This window comes from Amphiura filiformis, chromosome 3 (assembly GCF_039555335.1).
Source record: "Amphiura filiformis chromosome 3, Afil_fr2py, whole genome shotgun sequence".
NCBI classification, from domain to species: Eukaryota; Metazoa; Echinodermata; class Ophiuroidea; order Amphilepidida; family Amphiuridae; genus Amphiura; species Amphiura filiformis.
The window spans coordinates 72926448-72949359 of record NC_092630.1 but is presented as its reverse complement, the minus strand read 5'-3'; the positions used below and the strand labels follow the sequence as shown (position 1 = coordinate 72949359).

The 22912-nt window shown below is 37.5% G+C and overlaps 2 protein-coding genes across 2 annotated transcripts; both read right to left on the bottom strand.

The window, feature by feature from the left end:
* Positions 1-104: 104 nt before the first annotated feature.
* Positions 105-22137, bottom strand: LOC140149080 (ATP-dependent RNA helicase SUPV3L1, mitochondrial-like). The gene is made up of 15 exons (XM_072171243.1): positions 21512-22137; positions 20583-20660; positions 19405-19627; positions 18810-18978; positions 15477-15588; positions 14838-14915; positions 13611-13754; positions 12955-13083; positions 11070-11163; positions 10448-10538; positions 9265-9474; positions 4973-5149; positions 3915-4063; positions 3004-3128; positions 105-704 (listed from the first exon to the last, which is right to left on the bottom strand). The coding sequence occupies exons 1-15, from the start codon at positions 21969-21971 to the stop codon at positions 529-531; spliced, it is 2415 nt and encodes an 804-aa protein (XP_072027344.1). The 5' UTR covers positions 21972-22137; the 3' UTR covers positions 105-528.
* LOC140149312 (uncharacterized) lies at positions 11354-12928 on the bottom strand. The gene is made up of 3 exons (XM_072171578.1): positions 12334-12928; positions 12196-12264; positions 11354-12057 (listed from the first exon to the last, which is right to left on the bottom strand). The coding sequence occupies exons 1-3, from the start codon at positions 12926-12928 to the stop codon at positions 11354-11356; spliced, it is 1368 nt and encodes a 455-aa protein (XP_072027679.1).
* Positions 22138-22912: the final 775 nt, after the last annotated feature.

Here is a 22912-nt window from a genome sequence, read left to right as displayed (position 1 = left end):
CTATACTATACTATACTATACTATACTATACTATATTATAGAATGTAGTATGTATAATGTGCTAGCGGCAAAGAACATGCAAACCATCAAACTATGTTTCCATTTGTAAATTCATGTTTAATTGTGCTAGTGTGCGATGCGTAATTCTTCTTTCCCCTGTATATTGATATATTAAGAATACGATTAAGCATCATTAATTTGATCTCGTGCGCTAGTTGGTAATGTTTGAATGTTTCCATGTTCCTGTGTATGATGCGTAGGCCTCTTCCCTTGTTTGCATCAAACTATCCTTGGTCTTAACAGAAACTTGAACTTGTAATAATTACCAAACCCAACTGGCTTGTATCATTAAAAAAAGATACAGAGCCCTATCAATCCCTTGATGATGGCTGTTTTATACACTGTCTTGAGTCAGTGAAATCAAGAAAATTGTAAGGTGTACGAATAAGGGTAATTTCAGTTTGAATCTCTGATATTTTTGACACAAAAGCTGGTGTCACAGTACAGGCAGCTGAATACAATACACATTCATTTCCTTCTTCCTTTCTTCCCAGACTGTTTCACTGAACTGGAAAATTCATATCGCAATGCGTTGAGTTGTTTTTTAGAAAGCACACCCATCTCAATCAGTTTCTCACTTGCTTTTGAAGTTCCTACGAGATCTTTTCCAACTTTCCTTCTGCCAACATTTGTAGACTTTTCACCTGTGGGTAATGAAGATGAAGAAAATTTTTAAAAATACACAATTAGAAAGTCTTGCAATGATGTTTGTGAAAGCCTACACTCAGTTTTACAAAATGTTTTGCTGAAGAATTGTAAATTCATGGCATCATTTGAAATAAGATTTATTGCAGGTACATACTATAAATTTACATTGACTTTTAAGTTACATGAGTGGGGAGAACTTATAAATTTATGATGGCTTTTAGATTTAAATGTCTGGTAATCTGGCGGCAATTATAACATCACAGGTAACAACGTTTGGACTGTGGATTCGTCGATGTAAGTGTGAAGATGACATACAGATACGGTACAGCAGACACGTCGCAGTTAAAAGACGGCTTGCATCTAAACCAACGTGGCTTCGAAACTATGTCACAAACTTTTGCTGAATCCATCCCGGGACTAGCTTTGGCAAAGGAAAAGTATTCAACAGTCACCAAGAGGAAAACAAATCCAAGTAGGGTCAATTCAAGGTCCGGTACCTCGCGATCGCGCAACATTAATCATAATCACCACGAACACTATCAAGCAAGAAATCGTAGACAAATGAACTTTTCGCGTCACAATCAACATAGGCATGAAAAGGACAAGCCTAAATTGAATTCTCATTCAAGTCGGAAACTTGAATCGCGTGATCGTGACTCGTACTCAGGTTGTTATAATTGTGGACTCTCAAACCATAATAAGAGCACTTGTTATCATAAGCAAAGAATAAGATGTCATACTTGTAACCGTCTTGGCCACTACAAATGAGATGGTGTCAGACATTTCTTGCTTCTTAGCTTCACTTGTCCGGACATGGCCAACTACCTTACGTCTTCTGATATAATGTTTCCTATATTAGGATGGGAATCACTTCTAAATCGTGCAATGTATTTCAAATCACTGTTAATGTTTAAATGTCTTAACGATATATCACCACAGTACCTTATCAACAGGTTTTCTTATGTGCATGAAAAGCATAATGTGAACACCAGACAAGCTGCGTCCAATTTATTGGCTCTACCGCCTTGCACAAATGGTTATGACACTGGGTACTTTAAATCATCTTTTTCATACAGTGGGGTTGAGGTTTGGAATAAACTGAGTAATGATGTAAGAAGTTCTATAAATGTGCAGACTTTCAAGCAAAGGTTCAAGTCTTAAAAAATTGAGCATGTACTTGTTAATGATGTATTTCTTGTACTTTGAAAATTGTATATATTTCTGTATTTTAATTTTGTATCTAATAGTTGTATATTTTATATAAATTGCATGTTGAAAATTGTTGCCTTTTAATGTTATGTAAATGTATTGCAGGGCCCCATGTAAGACCAGCTATCGGCTGAATTGGGCTACCCTGGATAAATATGAATTAAATAAATAAATAAATAAACAGGGATTTATTACAGGGACTCATTTTAAAGTTATGCTGACTTACAACTTGATGATGCCTCACCTCAGAATTTATATTTCTGGTAAAGTGGTAGCAAGGATAGCATTATATGCAATAGGGATTTATTGCAGGAGCAAACTTTACACTGACTGGGAAGAGCTTGATGATGGCTTCAGGATTTGCCATTTTTGCAGCATGAAAATCTTATTATTGTTGCAATTTAAGAAGCTAAACCTCTATGCATTGTTAATACTAAAGGTGCCACTTCTACAATTTTTGTTACATAGTAAGTTAACAAGGTAAATCAAACATTACACTTAAGATATCTAAACAGATTAGTACTGGTGCATCCAACAACCTCTTCGAAAATATTGCAGAATCAATATATTATTGAACTTCAATGTCAAAGCTTTGTAAGCATGAGCATACAGCACAGATGGATGCAAATTTAGCCAAAAAAAACCAGGATGTTTGGTGTGTCCCCCAGCGCATGAACCAAATTTGGAAAACTGCAAAAAGGTTTTTACTACCATGATTTTTTTAATTCCTCAAAAAGTGGCAGAATCAGTGATTTTATACGGTTGTGTCACCAGAGTACAAACAAATCACCCTCCTATGCGTGTGTAATATGCCCCACAGGATTAGGTTATCCAACATGGCATTACTCTCAACTTTAGATGAGACAGACTATAGTTTAGAACATGAATGAAGGGATATAAAATATAACAGTGGTATAGCTTTATTCACATCTTAGTTTCTTATGCAGTTTCCAGAAAGGCTGTGGAGGATAACTACTGTATACGTTAACCATATTGATGGTTGAGTAAAAGCCATACCATATCACTGTCACATGGGTGGAATGGGACTATTAATTTTTGGGCTCACTGTAGTGTCAAGTCTCTTACCTTCTTGAGTAACTTGTACCAGTTTAGTGATATTTGCTACCCCTTCCTGAATGATGGAAGTATCTAGCTCCTTTTGGATATTCCGCACATGATCTCCATCAGGAAACATATCTATGAAACGGTAACTGTAAGATATCAGAGATAAAACTTGTGTTAAGACAGTAATTTTTTCTTGTATTCAACATCTTGATAATACAAACTTATGTTTTGAGCTCTTGAATCTTACCATTTTAAAATCATGTTATATGCCATCTTTTCTTAAACAAGTTCTGAGCAGGCTTCCTGGTAAATATTTTGACCACCCCCAAGCAAGCTGTCCATCTTCCCCTTCCCTCATTCAACATTGAGGCCTTAAACAGTGTTCATACATACAAGTTAGTTGCCTAACAGTATGTGTGATTGGTTGTGCGCCAGTCATAAATGTTAATAGCATATGCTGCTTAGCGTGGCAATCACTAAATGCACAAATGGGGTTCATTCACCTATAGATCTATAGAAAATGTTGCGATCTATAGAAATAATAGATCTAGAAAATACAGATCTATAGAAAACATTGTGTTACACAGAAGATGCACCTTTTTCAGCAAGCACACTATTCTCGGACTGTCTTTGTATTTGAATGATATTTAATGTGTAATGTCTTGATTTCTTGTAGAAAAAATTAGCATCAAAATATTTATAGTCATTGGATTGCTGTAGAGTCACCAATCGGATAAAAGTTGCTTTGCTTTTCGCAACTGTTCCACCCATTTACTTGGGGAGGCAAAAACACGGACTGCTTTAAAAAAATATACTGTTCTAAAAGCATATTTTTGATTTTCAATTAAGTTGAACTATTTTTTTTCTGTCATAAACTTCTGTGCAAATTTAGTAAAATCAAACACACTAAGGAAAAAGTTGTAAAACTGTACCTGAGCCAAAGGTAGATGTCCATAACATCATGTACAGCTTCCAAGTGGACCAGGTTCTCAATTGTCTTGGGTATATGTGGAGGCCACTTGATCTGACTACAAAACCAATCATATGTAATGGGTTCATGACAACTGAACTGGCGTGCAAACTGTGGAGCAAAAAGTAACACAAATTATAAGTAAGTAAGCATACTCTTTAAAAAGTGTCAGTGTTGCAAATCTGTTAATTACTATTATTCTAATAGAGGACAAAAATAATCTTTCATTAAAAAAAAATTAATAGCAGTTCTATTATCGTCAACTCAAAAGCCAACAATTTAGCAACTTAAACTCTTTTAATAAAGACCAACCTCACAGTGCTGCCTCTCATATGCAATGACCACAACCCACTTTGTGAAAGAATAACACTCTTGTGTGAGTAATACACATCACCTAATTTCTACCAGATGTAATGTGTAACCAATCATGTACCACAATCAAAGGCTGATCCACATATACATATAGGCACAAATGCAACATACCCCCCATAATTTCTGCATGTTAAAAAGAAGGGAAAAAAAGAGGAAAAGGAAACAAGGAAAGGAAGGAGGACCTACGAAGAGAGAGAAAAATTCTAGAGCTTTACCCACACTACCTACTAACCCCACCCCTGACTGCCTACTGGAGCACACCATACACCTCTAATTGCATATCTAGAATCTACCTCTGACAATAATGCCAACTGGCACATCTATGCACTTCAGTTTCAGATGCAAAAATGGTCTAGTTTGTAGGAAATTATCACCAAGTTGCAAAAATAGTAACTCTTCAGAACTAAGATCTTAATCAAATATCATACTAGCAATTGCAGAGTGCGATTGAAAAATTGCCAACGATCAAATGCTGGTAGCACTTGCACACAATCGCTACTAGTCATTCAGTCATGGCTAACAATGTACTGTTTGTGATCAGATGTCAGCAATTGCTTTTTTAATAAGCGCCAGAAATTATGTAAAAAAAACCCCACTACGCTCCTTACGATTGCTTAGTATGATTTGGCATTCGAATCTTTGACTAACCTTGAGGAACATGGTACATACAAATGGTTGTCTCCTATCAATAGGTGCACAGCAGAAGACATAGCGAGCTCGTAGTGATAGCGGGATGTGGTCCAGCATCTCAGCCAGTGCTTTAAAGTCCATCATATTGCACACAAAATAATTGCTTTCTAACTGGGATAACTTGATGAAGATATCCTGAAAATAACAACAAAATGTTTTGATTAAGAGTTAAGTTCAACAGTCCCATTGAGCTTTATCAGGTGACTTCATATGGTTAATTTCAAACACACACGTTACCGTATTTAAAATTTCAAACATTTGTATCACTTTTGTGCATATTAACATACACTAGATTGTTTCCTATGCATGTACATGTAGGTTCTATGTACACCATTTGGATCAATAACCTATTGGTATGACATCACACTTGCCTAAAAGGACATAGTTCTGTAGCCTCAATATACTAATATACTCATAGAACAACCTTTGCATGTTGGGACAACAACTCATACCCCAAGTTCAATTTATTTTTAGCAATGAATATTGAACTTCTGCCACTGGAAATGAGACCAAGACAAAGCAGGAGTTCAAAGTGAACATCTCAAGCTATACTTTGGTTCACCTCAAGTTTGGTAGTGACGTCAATGCTCTTTCGCGGTTGCGCCGCAAGCGTGCTTACAAATCGCTCATGTGCGCGTGCGTGTACACTCGGGGCGTTTAACTTTACGCGCACGATTTTATACTGCAGCAAGCGAAATAAGCACCTACGTCACTACCGAACTTGAGATGAACCAAATTATAGCTGGTAATACTCTGCTTCATCACCTTGCTAACCTTTTTACCACCATCATAAATAAGAGGGCAAATCCCGCATGCCTTCAAAGAAGGAGTTTATCGTACCGATCTTGAAGAACGGAAAATTCAGCCTCCACCATGATAACTATAGAGGCATAACAATCACCTCTACTATAGGAAAGATCCTTATGAGCACATAATCCTGGATAGACTCAAAATATCCACTGCTTCATTTCACAGCAGCTTTATTCAGTGAAGGTACATCTTGTCTCATAGCTGCGAGGATATGAATGAAGCCCTGGACAACAAAGCAGAAAACTTTATCGCATCGCTAGATGCTAGAAAAGCATTGAACGTTGTGTATCATCCATCACTCATGAGGAAGCTATAGGGTCAGTCCATGTCGAAACAGATTGAGTGTACACCCACCCTCTTGGATTTTGCTCTCCTTTGGCTCAGGGGTACCTTTCATGGATCCCTAGGTGAGGTCACAAGAAAAAATTCAAATTCCATTTCGCTTTTGAATGGCGGGCAATCAAAGTTTGGCGACCTCGACCAAAATTGTGAATTTAAGGGGTCCAAATGACAAAGTGCTCTCTTTGAGGGGCACTTTCTTCTTAATTGAATCAGTTGTGATCCTCTTTTTGAATGTGGTCACTCCTGGCTGTGTCTGAAATACCTAATGCCAAAAAAGATAGATTTGAATTTCGTTGGGATTTCAGAGGGGTCAAAATCAGCACCGTACTGTTCAATCAAATTATCTTGATTTTGAAGGACCCATGATAATGTCACAGTGCACTTATAGGTCCTAATTATGTTCAGAATGGATTAACCATATGCCAATGTCTATGAGCAATTCAAATAAAAGAGAAATTTCTAGACCCCTACAGAATTTTAGGCCACCCCCCTAAAGTGGTTCAGCCACAAATGGCACTTAAAGTCGGCAAATTTTGACCCCTAATAACTTTAGGTGTACACCAGATATGAATTTCTAGTCTTTTGCATCTGAAAGAATGTAGTTTAATGTTACTAGGAACATAAGATTTGTTTTGTATTTTTGTGTTTTAGTATTAAGTTGACGCTTTCAAAAATAGTCATTTTTGCCTAACATACCATGCATACAGGATACGGTACAAAATGCCAATTTTAGTATGATATTTTTTTATATTTTTGATCACTTTGTAGCCATTTGTATTATTTATCCTGATATTTCAAGTTGCTCTTGAGTCAAGTAATAAGAAAAAACTACTTTCTAATCCTCTGTATGGATTTTTAAGGGGTCAAAATGCACTTCCTGGCAACGATGCACATGCAAAGTACAGGTTATGGGGGTCAAATTTTCAGAATGCTCCCAATTATGTCAAGTAATATATCAAATTACTCGTATGGTCATGAGGATTCCAAAAATGTATAGTTTGTTATGTGTCAGACCTTTCAGGAGGCGCTATGACGAAAAATGTTCATAGGTCAACGACCTTTTGAAAGGAGCAAAACACAAAAAATACAAAACAAATCGTATGTTCCTAGTAACATTAGACTACATTCTTTCAGATGCAAAAGACTAGAAATTCATATCTGGTGTACACCTAAAGTTATTAGGTGTCAAAATTTGCCAATTTTAAGCGCCATTTGTGGCTGAACCACTTTAGGGGGCCTAAAATTCTGTAGGGGGTCTAGAAATTTCTCTTTTTTGAATTGCTCATAGACATTGGCACATGGTTAATCCATTCTGAACATAATTAGGACCTATAAGTGCACTGTGGCATTATCATGGGTCCTTCAAAATCAAAGATAATTTGATTGAACAGTATGAAGTGCTGATTTTGACTCCCTCTGAAATCCCAACGAAATTCCGAAATCAATCTTTTTTGGCATTAGGCATTTCAGACACAGCCAGTGAGTGACCACATTCAAAAAGAGGGTCACAACTGATTTAATTAAGAAGAAAATGCCTCTCAAAGAGAGCGCTTTGTCATTTGGACACCTTAAATTCCCAATTTTGGTCAAGGTCGCCAAACTTAGATGGCCCGCCATTCGGAAAAGAAATTGAATTTGAATTTTTTTCTTGTGACCTCACCTAGGGGTCCATGAAAGGTACCCCTGAGCCAAAGGAGAGCATAATCCAAGAGGGTGGGTGTACACTCAGTCTGTTTTGACATGGACTGACCCTATATCTATCCAACACAGATCCAAAAACCTAGAATGTTGTGAACAACTAGTACCAAAACCTCGTGCCAAGTCATGCGGAACAGTGTACCATCATCTGAAAGTTATAACATCAATCTCAATGTCAGACAGAATATTGTCTTCTCATCGGAAAACTACAAATCCTAAATAAACCCTCTGCTTCTTGACCTGGAGAAATCTGGCATTTGTGCAAAACCAATAGAGGCATATGCTGGTGCCCCTACTTGTGTAGACAATGTACTGTTAGCAGCAAAAAAATGAGTATGATCTACAGCACATGCCCAACATTGCCACTGATTATGCCAACAACAAGCACTACATCCTACATCCCGAGAAGAGTGCTGTGACGATCTTCAACCCAACCTGTGAACTGAACTGTCAACACATATGTCAGTTGATGCTGCCATCTACCCTCTCCTTGGTGCTCTCCTCCTTATGAACAACCTCAATATGTTCAGCTTGGTCTGTAGAGAACAAGGTGTGGAAAAAGACATTGCTCTTACTCAAATCGCAACAAAGAACCAAAAATCCACAACTGGATCAACCAGATCAAGAAATGTCAGCAGAAATATAAACTTCCTGATGCTGTCATGTTACTTCAGGACCCAATAGTAAGGATAAATTAAATAGTGCTGTTAAAAATGCTGTTGAGACCCACCGGAACTCAAATGAAAGTTTCATAATGATGCTGACACTAAAATATCCTTGATGAAACATCTCAACTATCAAACCTGTAGCATAGGCTGTATCGGCATCCAGTATGGAGCACTCTGGAACCAGTGGTTGGTGCTATCTGCCCAACAGGCCAGGTTGCTTAGTTCCCATATGCTGTACATAATGTATTCATAAATGTTTTTTTTTTTAAATATTTGAATGTATTTTTGATGCAGAGCTTTTGAATGTGCAATATATGTATTTTTATGTATTTTATATGTTTACTGGCAAATAAAATGAAATGAAATGAAATGCGCCTGAGAAAGAAAGAAAGCCAAAATTAAAGTACCCTTACCGGTACTTACACACTCTAAGCAAACAAGGCCAAGTTTTTAATCAGTTTGAGGTTGACGGCCTATTTGTGACTACTAGCAACCAACAAGCAGCTATGGGGAGTACGGTACTTTTTGAAAGAGAGTTGAACTGTCCCTAGATATCACTACAAGCCTAAACAATTTGTGACTTTTATACACTTTAGAGACTATAGACATAGACTTGATTTGAATGGTGCTCTTGTAGAGAGGAGGGACTTATGAAATTTATACTAGTGTACAGAGCTCTCATTGTGTGCAGTATTTGTGTGTATCTCTAGTCCAATATACAAGTCTACTTACAATAAGGTTTGGCAAAGTTGCATGTGGCAAATGATATGCAAATAACTCAATTTGTTCAGCCGTTGGATGAAGCCCTGCCATCTGAATAGGTTCAACATTCTCTGCTAAGACGTTCTTCAGAATGAGTAGGTCTGCAGGCTTGAAGGTTGTTGCTTCCCCATCTGAAAATTTGGTTCCGTATCGCCCAGCTCTGCCTGCAATCTGAAGAGCCTGAAATACAATAAACAAAAAACTTGTAAAAAGAAAGTGTTTGGTGTAGATTAAAACATAACACTTTGTCTAGATTACTTGTTGAAGACACCAGGACAACAGGGTTAAATGACCCCCCCCCACTCCCCACATGTGAAGTCTTTTGCAAGTATTCAAAACCCCTTTGATACTAGAGCCAACAATTTGCATTTCAAGGTCCCATAAAATAATGTGTGAAGGGGTTAATCCACCTGGACACATTTTGGTTCACAAAATCAAAACAAAACACCACCAAGCCTTAATATTTCATGGGGTCATATAAAAACAATATGTGACATAATCTGGTCCATGGAGGCCAAAGGAGGCATTATTGAAAATAGAGTTACTATGGTCATTACCATATACTAACATTAATCTATCATATACTGAAAACACCAAAGGCCTAGCATACTAGGGTCTGAAGTTTTGTGATGTTTATTTTCCCATGTACTTTATTGCTTTTTTTACTCCATATTTTTGCCTTTATCTCAATTTCAAATTTGCTGTCTTTGGCCTCCATGGACACCAGTTCGTGTCACATATGGGCTTTTCACTGATCCCAAAATTACTATTCTGATAGGGAAAATTGTTATGAGGTTGTTAATTGGACCATTCTCCTTTAATTTGCCCATATAATCTAATTTCCAATGTGTGTATTGCTACAGGATAGTCATCTTACATGTCATATTTTCACATAGTGTTTAAAATAGTACCTCTGGCTCTTTTATTGTCAGTAATTGATAATTAATGTCTTAGAAAGCATGTGCATTAGAACGGATTGCGCATACAACAATAAATACATTTTGTTAAAAATTTAAATGCACTGTGATCTTGTGTTACTATACATAAGCATGCACTCATAATTTACGATGTGGAGAACAAAAACATATATCGAGTTACCAAAAAAGTGACTCTAGTTTAAATTCTGCTTCAACTAGGTCTTTGCATAATGTACCTGTGATGTAGACAACAACTCTGTCCTTCTCTCTCCATCTTCATTTATAGTGGACTTGGTGATTGAATAGAAGATCATTCTCTTAATGCATCTATGAAGAGCAAAAGTAGGATAACGGATTATAAGGTAAAAGTACAACTTTTACAATTTTTCATGTCACCAATATTTTCTTGGTTTACATTAGAGAAGACATTTTTGGTGAAAGTGATAATTCCTTAAAGAGGAAGCCCTGTCAGTTCTGGGATGAATCAAACCTGCCTGGTTATCAAGTTAATCAGTAACAAGGTTATCTCTAATTTTGACAGGTGCTAATTGATGTTTTAATGTTATTGCATCAATAAGCACCTGTCAAATTCAGAGATAACATTGTCACTGATTAATTTGATAACCAGGCTGGTTTGGTTCACCCCGAACTGCTCTGTCGGGGCTTTCTCTTTAAAGGCATTATATAGAAAGAAAATAAAAACAACATGCAATGATGATGACATACTCTCAGTTTCAATTGTAAAGACTTCTAGGAATTAACCAAAATGAAGGTCTATTAAACTCTAATATTACAAATAACATGAAATGAAGGTGGGAGCCCACAATATATGTAGTCACATAAAATAATGTTACTTACAGATTGAGGCCCATACCAACAGCATCAGTAGCAACAAGTATTTTACATGGGTGATCGGGATCATTAAATCTCTGGGCTTGGTTCAATTTTGTACCTGCAAAAACAAACAGTAACAATTTTCTCTTAACCAATGGTTTCTATGGGACCGAGAGGAAAGTACAAAAATTGCATTGGTCAATGACAAAAAGTCAATCTATTTTTCTCTGAACCATTGGTTTCAATCAGACAGGAAATGGTTGAAAAATTGCAACAAATCTTCCAAAATTGCCCAATTCATAAGTTTGCTAAGCATGCTTACCTGGTGGTAGACTTCCATATATGACAGCACATTCCTTCCCCATAGCCTCCAACTCCCTACTAATCTTACCTGGTGGTAGACTTCCATATATGACAGCACATTCCTTCCCCATAGCCTCTAACTCCCTGCTAATCTTACCTGGTGGTAGACTTCCATATATGACAGCACATTCCTTCCCCATAGCCTCCAACTCCCTGCTAATCTTACCTGGTGGTAGACTTCCATATATGCCAGCACATTCCGTCCCCATAGCCTCTAACTCCCTGCTAATCTTACCTGGTGGTAGACTTCCATATATGACAGCACATTCCTTCCCCATAGCCTCCAACTCCCTACTAATCTTACCTGGTGGTAGACTTCCATATATGACAGCACATTCCGTCCCCATAGCCTCCAACTCCCTGCTAATCTTACCTGGTGGTAGACTTCCATATATGACAGCACATTCCTTTCCCATAGCCTCCAACTCCCTACTAATCTTACCTGGTGGTAGACTTCCATATATGACAGCACATTCCTTCCCCATAGCCTCCAACTCCCTGCTAATCTTACCTGGTGGTAGACTTCCATATATGACAGCACATTCCTTCCCCATAGCCTCTAACTCCCTGCTAATCTTACCTGGTGGTAGACTTCCATATATGACAGCACATTCCTTCCCCATAGCCTCCAACTCCCTACTAATCTTACCTGGTGGTAGACTTCCATATATGACAGCACATTCCTTCCCCATAGCCTCTAACTCCCTGCTAATCTTACCTGGTGGTAGACTTCCATATATGACAGCACATTCCTTCCCCATAGCCTCTAACTCCCTGCTAATCTTACCTGGTGGTAGACTTCCATATATGACAGCACATTCCTTTCCCATAGCCTCCAACTCCCTACTAATCTTACCTGGTGGTAGACTTCCATATATGACAGCACATTCCGTCCGCATAGCCTCTAACTCCCTGCTAATCTTACCTGGTGGTAGACTTCCATATATGACAGCACATTCCTTTCCCATAGCCTCCAACTCCCTGCTAATCTTACCTGGTGGTAGACTTCCATATATGACAGCACATTCCTTTCCCATAGCCTCTAACTCCCTGCTAATCTTACCTGGTGGTAGACTTCTATATATGACAGCACATTCCTTCCCCATAGCCTCCAACTCCCTGCTAATCTTACCTGGTGGTAGACTTCCATATATGACAGTACATTCCTTTCCCATAGCCTCCAACTCCCTGCTAATCTTACCTGGTGGTAGACTTCCATATATGACAGCACATTCCTTTCCCATAGCCTCCAAATCCCTGCTAATCTTACCTGGTGGTAGACTTCCATATATGACAGCACATTCCTTCCCCATAGCCTCCAACTCCCTGCTAATCTTACCTGGTGGTAGACTTCCATATATGACAGCACATTCCGTCCCCATAGCCTCTAACTCCCTGCTAATCTTACCTGGTGGTAGACTTCCATATATGACAGCACATTCCTTTCCCATAGCCTCCAACTCCCTGCTAATCTTACCTGGTGGTAGATTTCCATATATGACAGCACATTCCGTCCCCATAGCCTCTAACTCCCTGCTAATCTTACCTGGTGGTAGACTTCCATATATGACAGCACATTCCTTCCCCATAGCCTCCAACTCTCTGCTAATCTGGTACAGATCATTCTTTTTGAAGGCCACAATACAGTCTCCAGGTTGAACATTATCTAGTGATCCTATATGAAAGGCAAAAATATGTATTCATTATTACAGGTAATGCATACTGCCAGGACTGATTTATATTCCATTTTGCCATTAATGTACTTTTGTTTGAATCTTGCTGTTACTATTAAAACCAATTAGCCATGGCTAGACTCTGGTACTTTACTATACTGTTTGAGCACTGGAATTAACTATATTCGCAGTCAGAGATGAACTCGGATGGTTGTATCTGATGCCATCCTTGAGGGGTGTGGAAACTTCTGAACTCAAAGGATGCCACCGGTATAGTGACTCAGATCCAATAATGTATTAGGTCAATCTGCAAGACAGACAATCATCTCTGATCATAGCATGTGTATACTTTGAGATTTCACAAAACACCTGCTTAAAGCTTTCACAAAATTGACACCTTGCCTTCCTAAAGCTCATACATCCAGTATTCCTACAAATTTTACATGAAAGTTTAACATCTCATATTAGGTTTTCTGTAAAACCAACATGGTATTTATATCTTCCATAATGAACCCATTTGAAATCGTACCAAGTGCTTTGTTAAGGATCTTCAGTGGAGTTAGCCGTTCATAGTTTTTCACTTCCAATTCATCTCCTGTTGACAATACTAGCTCTTCAACTATGTCAATGGCTGCTGCCTCACCACAAAGATGAACTTCTTCTGCACATAAACCTGATATATAAATATGAAAAGAACTCAATATGAGGGAGTTTGTACATGAACTAAGGAAAAAGATATTTACATGACCATGTAATTTTAAATTAATAGATGTTATTGTGTATTTAGATCCGGTTCAAACAGGTAGACAATTACTATTGTCAAATAATGCCAAACCTATACAATATCCCTAGTACATGTAGGTTACCTAGATGGATTAAGAATGGAAAGATGGAAACAAAGGAATGACCACTAGAACCTCCATTACAAGTTTTGACAAATTTGTGTTATATGATAAACATTTCATTACTATCAATCAGTATTAGCGTGGTTTGGTTCCCAAAAGAAAATTTCAACCCTCCCTAAAACCAACCCCAAAGAAAATGTCAACCCCCAACCCAATAGCGTAAAATCTTTATTTTGGGTTAAAAAGTGTAAAATTGGAAAAAAAATAGAGCACTTCACATGCTATTGTTGCAGTAACACAGGGGCAACATGATACCTACTGGGAAAGTTTTCAACTTTGCCCCCTTGGACAACTGGATTCACCCCAAAAGAATTTTTACAAAGATAGGCATGTTCACAAAATTTTCAAGTAGGATATTTCACATTGAAATTATTTTGTTTAAAAAGGTGATTATTTAACTTAAAAATGAGGGGCCAACCATGTCTGTAGGTCAAAAATTAGCGAAGTTATGGGCAAATGTCTGTTTTTAAAAAACTGCACTTTTTTGCGCCCACCATTGACAATGCCTTACACTGACTTACTGTACAAAAAAGCATGTAATGCACCATTTTTTACCACGATGATCCATTTTACACAAAGGCGATTTTATTTTATGAAATCTAACTTTCACTGCATGCTGACTTCTGTATCAAGGATAAAGTACCAGCACTTTTTAGACTACGTCGTCAAGTTTCTGGTGTCCAAATTTCAAATTTTTGTAATTTCCCTATGGGGATTACACAGTTAAGCCATTGACTGTGAGCTACTGTGGACACAAGTTTTTGGATTGAATGTCGCCCTCTATAACAAGCAATGTGGACATGTCTAACAAAGACCATCAATTCAAACAAATTACTTTATGTCAGACTTACCTAGAAAGGCCCTGGTCCAAGCCCATCCTCTGCTTGTGTCTCTCAACATTTGAATCTCATCAATTACAGCTACTTCATCTAAAAGTAAGAAATTAAAATACAAATGTATTTGATCTATTCATATTACTCTCCTCCTACATGCATGTATATGTACAAGAAAACTGCAAATATATTTATAATATAAAAAAAATGAAGTATCAAGAAAATATTGATACACTTTGTTGTATGCAAAATAAAACAAAGCAAGTTTTTAAATATATCTGTCTGATGTCAATTCAATTTGATGAGCTGGCGCTGCTGAGTCTTTGGTCAGTAACTCTTGAGGAAGTCATTCTGGTGATGACCCGTGGGGTGACATGACCATTTTAGAGTTACCAATTTATAAGAAACATTCAAAAGATTCTTGCTTCTTTGTTACCTTCACTCTCTAAACATGTACTATACTATATGTTGTACTTTGGCAAGTCAGTAACATCGGTGCCCATTTTATTGGTCAAAGCTTCAAATAGCAACTATTCTCTCAAAGCGCTGGCGTACACATGGCATACCCTCGCATTAAAAAAAGTCACATAGATGTGTACAACAAACAACGCTTTGATGTCACACGCTACAATGAAAAATAATATAGAGATTACTTACAAGGTATGGTGACATTGGTCATTTCCACAGTACAAGCTATGTGATCAGAAGGGGATCCATCTGGTTTGGCATATCTCCTTTCTTCACCAGTCACCATGTCACAAAAGATACCCTGGGAGTGGTGAAAGTACAACAACTAGGTAATCAACTTGGTAACAAATTTAATGAGTATGACAATATCAAATGTCAATGTAATCATGTGTGTTCTGGACAATATTGTAAAGTAAATAAGTTTAAATTTAACAAAATTACATCTGAATTTGTTTATAATCATATCTCTAATACAGTATACAAATCACCAGGATTGGATCAATTTAATGTCAGGTTGTTGAAATTGGCTGGACCCTTCATTTCAAAGTCTAGCTCATATGTAACTTGTCATTGAATGGATCTACATTTCCTGATGCATGGAAAAAAGAAAGGTGACACCAATATTTAAGTCAGATGATAAAATAGATGTAAAAAACCTTTAAGCCCATTTGTGATCATCCACAACGAACCCAGTGTAAAGTCACAATTTTGAGTTTCTGAGATTAATGCTTAAACAGTTCAAATCTCTTTAAACCAAGCTTTAAAATGATATATCACTTGTCATAATTGTTTAAGAAATAATTGCATCAGAATGGCAAAGCGAACCTTTACAGTGGAGCAAAGGAAGAAGAGAGCCTTATAACCATAAATAAATGCAGAGATGCTAAAAAACAAAAAACAGAATGGAAAAAAACAACAGAACACCACAAGAAAATGTGGTTAATCACAAGAAGGCAGCCTCACTGAGAAGACTATGTCGTAAGCAAAGTCTGGTGGCAACAGCAGCGTCACCAGCAGTAATAGCAGAGGAAGGTAGATTATCAATGTCAAATAGTATATAATTTACATCATTGAAAAATTGGTATTCTAAATTTACCTTAATGTATAGGCTAATTTGAGATTCTGAGGAATGCCTTTAATACTAATCTTTACTCATTTCTTTGTTTATTTTCAGCAGGTACAAACAAGAATAACAGGTGTTCAGAATGATTAAAACTCAAAACCGGGCTCAAAACACCCATTGAATAGCTAATCCCCGATCTCCAGTCAAAGCATCATCCGAGTCAGAGGTGAGTGACGAAGATCCATCTTCCACACCACCGATGCTGTCATCACCTGATTCACCAGAAACATCAGGAGAAAACTTGATGCAGGTAACTGGTTCGGCTTGAATTCTACAGCAGCCTACAAATGCTAAAAATTGTATCGCACAGGAAAACAAGATCATGAAGTTTCTTTGAAGAGAAGACAATAGTTCAACCGTTACCAGTAAGAGAAGCACTGAAGCAAGGTAAGCTCCCAAGAAATACGTAAAATGTTGGAGAAAGTATCCAGATGTACATTTGCCAAAGCCAGGAAGCCATTTATGAAGCTAATAGAGTGGGCCTCTAGGTGACAATGCTTGTGCAAGAAATGCCAGAATGTGTCATTAAAACTGACAGCACTGAAACGCACACATTCCCCTTTCCAGTTGATTAGGAAACACCATACTGCAGAACAGGTATTCGATCTATTAACTTCAGTGTATGATGAGAGCGTACATTTCATGGAATGAAAATGGGTAGAAGTGAACCTTGGAGACTAAGTTGGCTGGACTGGTGAAAGTCAAGTTTAAATGTAAGAGGCAAAAATGCATTGTTTGCACCTTTTTCAACATCGGCACAAAGTTTGAGAGCATCAAAACCAAGGAAAAATTAAATCGCATCAAACATCACATGCAAATGCTCCTTGCTCACATATCTAATCATATCAGTTCGGGGGCACTGCTAATTCAAAGAAGTCTCTGATATCAAATACTCTTGAAGCGTCATGTCACATAACAGTATCATATTTCAGAGACGTCTCATAAATCACATACTCCCTAGTTTCAAAACCCAGTCGCAAACGATATTAGTAATTTTGGTGAACGTGCCAGCGCAGTGGGAATAATTTTGTGTATAGGCCTTATCAGGGTTGTAGCTAGCCCAAGTTGAGCATGTTGAGTGCCTGCTAATTTTACTATCCAATTCATGAATTGGATAGTAAAATTGGGATTTTTTTACTTCAAAACATTTGATTTTGGCCATTGCAATCTAAGTGTGTTCTGGGACCATTTGTGACCGTACACCACGAATGAGCCGTAAATGTCCTCAATTGTATTCTGAGTTACAGTGTAAAATGGGCATGAAGGTCAAATTCAAGGTATTTCAATTTATGACCTTCATGCTCATTTTACACTGTAACTCAGAATACGATTGAGGACATTTACGGCTCATTCGTGGTGTACGGTCACATTTGTCAGAATTTGCACAGATAGATATAATTTTTGCACAGGTAGATATTTGCTAAACATAGGAAATCTTATTCTAATACACTCAGCTTCGTTCCGATGTGCTGCATCGAGTGCCCAGCTGTCAACAAAGCTCGACGTATGTGATATCACAGACCCCCGTATGTGAAATAACTGACCCGTCTTTGAAATCAGAGACGTCCGTTTACTACGAGTGCCCCCGAACTGATATGCAATAGATGCCAGAAACAGTATGCAGGCAAGACAACAACATCTCTCTACACCAGATTCAACAATACTCGTTCAGAAATCAAACACAATAACTTCAAAGGTGGTAAAAAGTCTTCCTTATGTATTCCATTTTAACTCTGGCCATTCAACATAAGGTGTAGAGTACATGTATGTTGGATTGCTGTGAAAGCATATGTATTATTATAATCATATTGTTCCGTTTTTCTTGTTAAAATCCAGGTTCACCCTGAAGGGCTTTTCCATCCATACCCAAACTTTAGCTATGAACTATTAAAGTGTTTATAGAACTGTTACGTCTGAGTGTACCATTACCTACTTCATTAGACTATAAATAAATATATAACAAGGAGGTTCACAAACCACAAGTCTTGCCTGCTTTTGCGATTACTTTTGGTAACTGAAGCAAAAAGCTAGGGATGGTGGTCCTAAATACGTCCGATGACATAGGAAGCATAGTAAATATTCATTATATTGAGCACCTATGTCACTACCAAACTCAAGCTGAAATATGGTAATGCTAGTCTAGTAGTATACCAATCTTGACATTTCTTATTGCTTCCAGTTCACAAATCATGCCAACCAAATTCATATAAACACACTTACTTCTGTCTATCATTATTAAAACCAGACCAAAACCTTACAAAGTATAATGAATATCTTACACACACACAAAAAGAGTTCCATTATTTAATACCAAGCTTAAATGGATGTCAATTACAAACATCATCCCTTTTCTCAAGATATGGCTCAACTGTTTGCCAAAGGAGGCCATTAATACCTACCCTGTCATTTGTTTTTCCATGCACTTCACTGGCTAATAATTTGAGTGGGCCACAGTAGACACCAGATTTAGCTTTACAGAATCTCTCCAATGCATGGAAGGTTTTCCCACTGTTAGTAGGACCCGCATGGAAGACAATCTTTCTCTTGATGGCACGGGCTTCAGGGTACCTGTACGTATAAAAAATTATAAGTTAATTAAATCTAGTCAACCAGGATTTAGACGGTCATCAGATGGAATCACAGATGATGACCAAAAATATTGACCTTCAGCTGTGACTAAAACCTTGGTCTTCAGCAACACAAGGTCATTATCACCCCAGGTCAGCCAGCAAGGTGGAAAATACATACATTTCCAAAAGAGGAGGCTGCAAGGCATGCATTAAAATTGATTTTACACTGTTTGAACTCACAAAATTGTTATTACTATAATTTGGTTCGCTTCAAGTTTGGTAGTGACCTCAATGTTTTTTCGCGGTTGCGCCGCAAGCGTGCCGACAAAACGCTCTTCTAATCCATTCAGGCCATAATCTGCAATTGTTAAAATTTAGTCTACAATCAATGTAATATTATCACCAATTCCCAAAAAGATCTTACCATTGAGCTGGATCTGTTAAATCACTAATCTTCATGAGATCATCCATACAATTCAATGCAGGGTAGACTTTCAATGCATGCTTAATGAAATAGGGATAGATGTCATCAACATGACCAGATCCAACCAATAGATCACTCAGGATGAAGTGCAATTCTGCCTCAAGTAACTCTGATTTCACAATGTAATTCTGGAAACTCCGCAGCGATTGGTGAAAAAGATTACCTGCAAGAAGGCGATTTATATCTTATGACAAAAGTTTTAACGCAAGCCTTCACATAATATGACAGCAAAGTGAAAACATTCACTGACCATCCACGATTTGAACCAGGGACCTTCAGATCACATCACTGCACTTTTCCATTTGACTCACTACATGTACAAATGTAGATCAGTTGGTAGAGCATCGGCCAGGTGATCCGGAGGACGGGCGGAGGTCTCAGGTTCAAATTATGGATGGTAAGTCACTTTTTTTTACTGGCTGTCATTTAAGTATGTTGAGTGTTGATGAAAACCTATCTCTTAAGGGGGTACTACACCCCTTGATAAATTTGTGTCTATTTTTGCATTTTTCTCAAAAACTAATAACACAGTGGCAACAAAAGTTATGTATATTATAGGGGCAAGGAATCCAATTACTACACTGGAATTTCAGTGACCCAAGACAAGCGGTTTGTTATTTATGATAAAAAATAAGGTACCGCTAGGATGTACCTTGTTTCCTATCATATATACTGAACCGCTTATCTTGAGTCACTGAAATGTCAGTGTAGTAATTGGATTCTTTGCCCCAATAATATGTATAACTTTTGTTACCAGTGTGTTATTATTTTTTGAGAAAAATGCAAAAATAGTCACAAATTTACCACAGGGGTGTAGTCCCCCCTTAATTTCCCACATATTCCCATCTCGAATATGATTTTGGAATGATTTCCATCAATACTTACATGTAGCACCAGAATCATCCACCTCATACATTCAAGAGCATCCAAACCTTACCAGGTACCCTTAGAATCTATACTTTCAAAGCTGATAAGTAATGTTTTTTGTTTGTTCTGTTCACTTTGTCATTTGGGCCTTCTCATTTTATTTCTTTGTTTCATTATTTTGTTTTGTAGTTCCTGAGGAAGACTGACAAAAACTATAAAAAAATTGCATGTACTTCTCCTTGGGTACTTACTATCCAACCCTCTCTCTTCTGCTAGCATTCGTATTGTCGGCCTCCTTCCAAACGCTTCTAAAATTTTAATGAGTTTAGCTGTAAAGAAAGTAACAGATCATTGATCAAAATTATTAATGAAACAATAAAAAGTATAAAAATATGATAATATGCCACTACACACAATCCACTTGACCTCTTTTCATGATAAATTTTAGCGAAGCCATGTAGGGTCATTTTTTCTACTTGCTTTCTGCCATTTTACTAATGAAAAATGAATGAATAGGTTGGTCAGACTATGGGTAGACGAGGTATTGTTGGTCGAAGCAACCTAAAAATCGATTTTCATTATCAAGATCAATATATTATTGAAAAATAACACCTTGATGTTTTGCAAAAGTTCATTCTACAAATCGTATACTTTGCAAACTTGCTTAATTTATTGTTATTAATGAGTTATGTACGTTTTACAAAAGTGTTGTTGTTTCAGCCCTCTTTACAACGTAACTCAAGAACCGCAGCACCTATAAAAGTATATATGATATTTTAATTCTTCTACACGCCGCTATGAATTGAGCAATGCAGTTTTTGCCAAAGCTCACTACCATTAAGTAAGATGCTGTGAACTACCAAATTGCAACAGTTTAAAATAATTAATAACCTTAAATAACTCCTCATAGGGCTGTTGCTAATTTGCATTTAACGGCCCACTAGTTCCAGTAACTGTAACCATAGATGTCATTATGTTTTAATGATAAAGACTGAAGTCTTGCTGGCAAGACTAACGGCCCACATGGTCTTCAATTATTCATATCGGCCTTTTCTTCATGCGGGATTGGGAGTAGATTATTCAGTAAAAAAGGAAAATGATTTGCCCAAAACATGAAACATACAGTGTTTCAATCATGCTATGTTTTTACACTATGACTATTAGTAGTATAACTATTGACCTTGCACTTTTTTTTTTGTCTTCAGACTTCCACCTAGTTCTTCTCCAATATTGCTTTCTCCAGGGTCTTCACTTGTTTTTATAGGAACATCAACTGGCACAAAAAGAGCTGACACATTTTCTTCTTCCTTCGGTTTCTGCTCATAGATGTCATGATTTGAAGTTTGTCTCCTTCTTGGATAATTTCTTGTAAAAGTTAAATTGAAAGATTTTGATGAATAGTTACGTAGTGTTATGTGTGACACTGCTGCCTTATGATTGAAGTCAGGGTGCTGGTGTTTGTCAGCGAGTTCACATAAGAATCGGACTGAACATTGAAACATTCTAACTGGGAAACTCCTGTTGATGCATGTTGCTATACACCTGTTCCTGCATAGCCCAACAGCATGACCAACCAAAATAAGCTTACTCTCAGAGACCGTCGGACACAAGTGACGAGTGAGTAAGTAAAGACGACTCATGATTACGTCTGTCTTTATAAGTTAATTCTACACCCACGAATTTTCATCAGTACATTGTACGAGTGTCGAAGAGTGGTGCAAAATGTAAACATAAAACATGTGTGGCTCCTGTGGAGGTCGCCATTTTGGGTCAGAACACCACATTGGTGTCGCTATTCATTTTGTATTTGACTGTCCAGGTGGTGTTCGACATGAATTTACCAGGGATTTACCATTTCCCTACGAATTTGGCATTATTTTGACGCTTTAAGGGACCGTTCACAAACACTTGTAAGGGAGGGGAGGGGGGCCTGATGCAAAAAAAATTCATCGCGAACATTTTTCGCCCCCCCCCTTTACAGACCTCAAAAATTTCAGGACCCCCCTTTTTGACATGAAAATTATGGGTCAACCCTGAAAAGCATATAAACTCAATTTTCCAGGAACATTTCCGGGGAAAATGTGTGGTCATTTTTTTCGGCCCCCCCCCTAGGAGGGTCAAAAATGTTCAGGGCCCCCTTTTTGCATCAGGCCCCCCTTCAAGTGTTTGTGAACGGTCCCTATAAACCGAAAACAAGTAGCCTACTAGCCTGTGTTAAAGGAGTATTTCGTGATCCTAGCATCCTCTTTTTATGACATTTTCAGTAGATATCCACGCAAAAAGCTTATTCCCAAATATTTCAGTTGATTCCGATGATTCTTTTGCGTCTGAACCCTGGAATTATGGAAAAATTCGGGCCTTTATAGGCTTAGGCCTAACTGCTAAATTGTTGGTCTAAAGTATATAAAAGATTTAAAAGTATACGGTACATATTTAATAGAATGGCAAAGACTTGATAAAGTTCATCTGTGAGGTCAAATTTGGCCCAAAATGCTAATTTTTGCCCCAAAATCCCCCAAAACGGTTTTTTTTTTAAAATTATGTTTTAAAAACTAGGTAAAAATATTTTTTTTTTTTGAAT

What these genes read in the sequence shown, in the direction of transcription:
- LOC140149080 (XM_072171243.1), bottom strand. Translation starts at nt 21,971, where the DNA reads ATGAGTCGTCTTTACTTACTCACTCGTCACTTGTGTCCGACGGTCTCT. An exon ending in ATGGAAAAACAAATGACAGG is followed by an intron (nt 15,589 to 18,809) that starts GTAGGTATTAAT and finishes CACCACTCCCAG; the next exon opens with GGTATCTTTTGTGACATGGT. An exon ending in GTTGGTATGGGCCTCAATCT is followed by an intron (nt 10,539 to 11,069) that starts GTAAGTAACATT and finishes TGCTCTTCATAG; the next exon opens with ATGCATTAAGAGAATGATCT.
- LOC140149312 (XM_072171578.1), bottom strand. Translation starts at nt 12,928, where the DNA reads ATGGGGACGGAATGTGCTGTCATATATGGAAATCTACCACCAGGTAAG. An exon ending in ATATGGAAGTCTACCACCAG is followed by an intron (nt 12,265 to 12,333) that starts GTAAGATTAGCA and finishes GTCTACCACCAG; the next exon opens with GTAAGATTAGTAGGGAGTTG. An exon ending in ATATGGAAGTCTACCACCAG is followed by an intron (nt 12,058 to 12,195) that starts GTAAGATTAGCA and finishes GTCTACCACCAG; the next exon opens with GTAAGATTAGTAGGGAGTTG.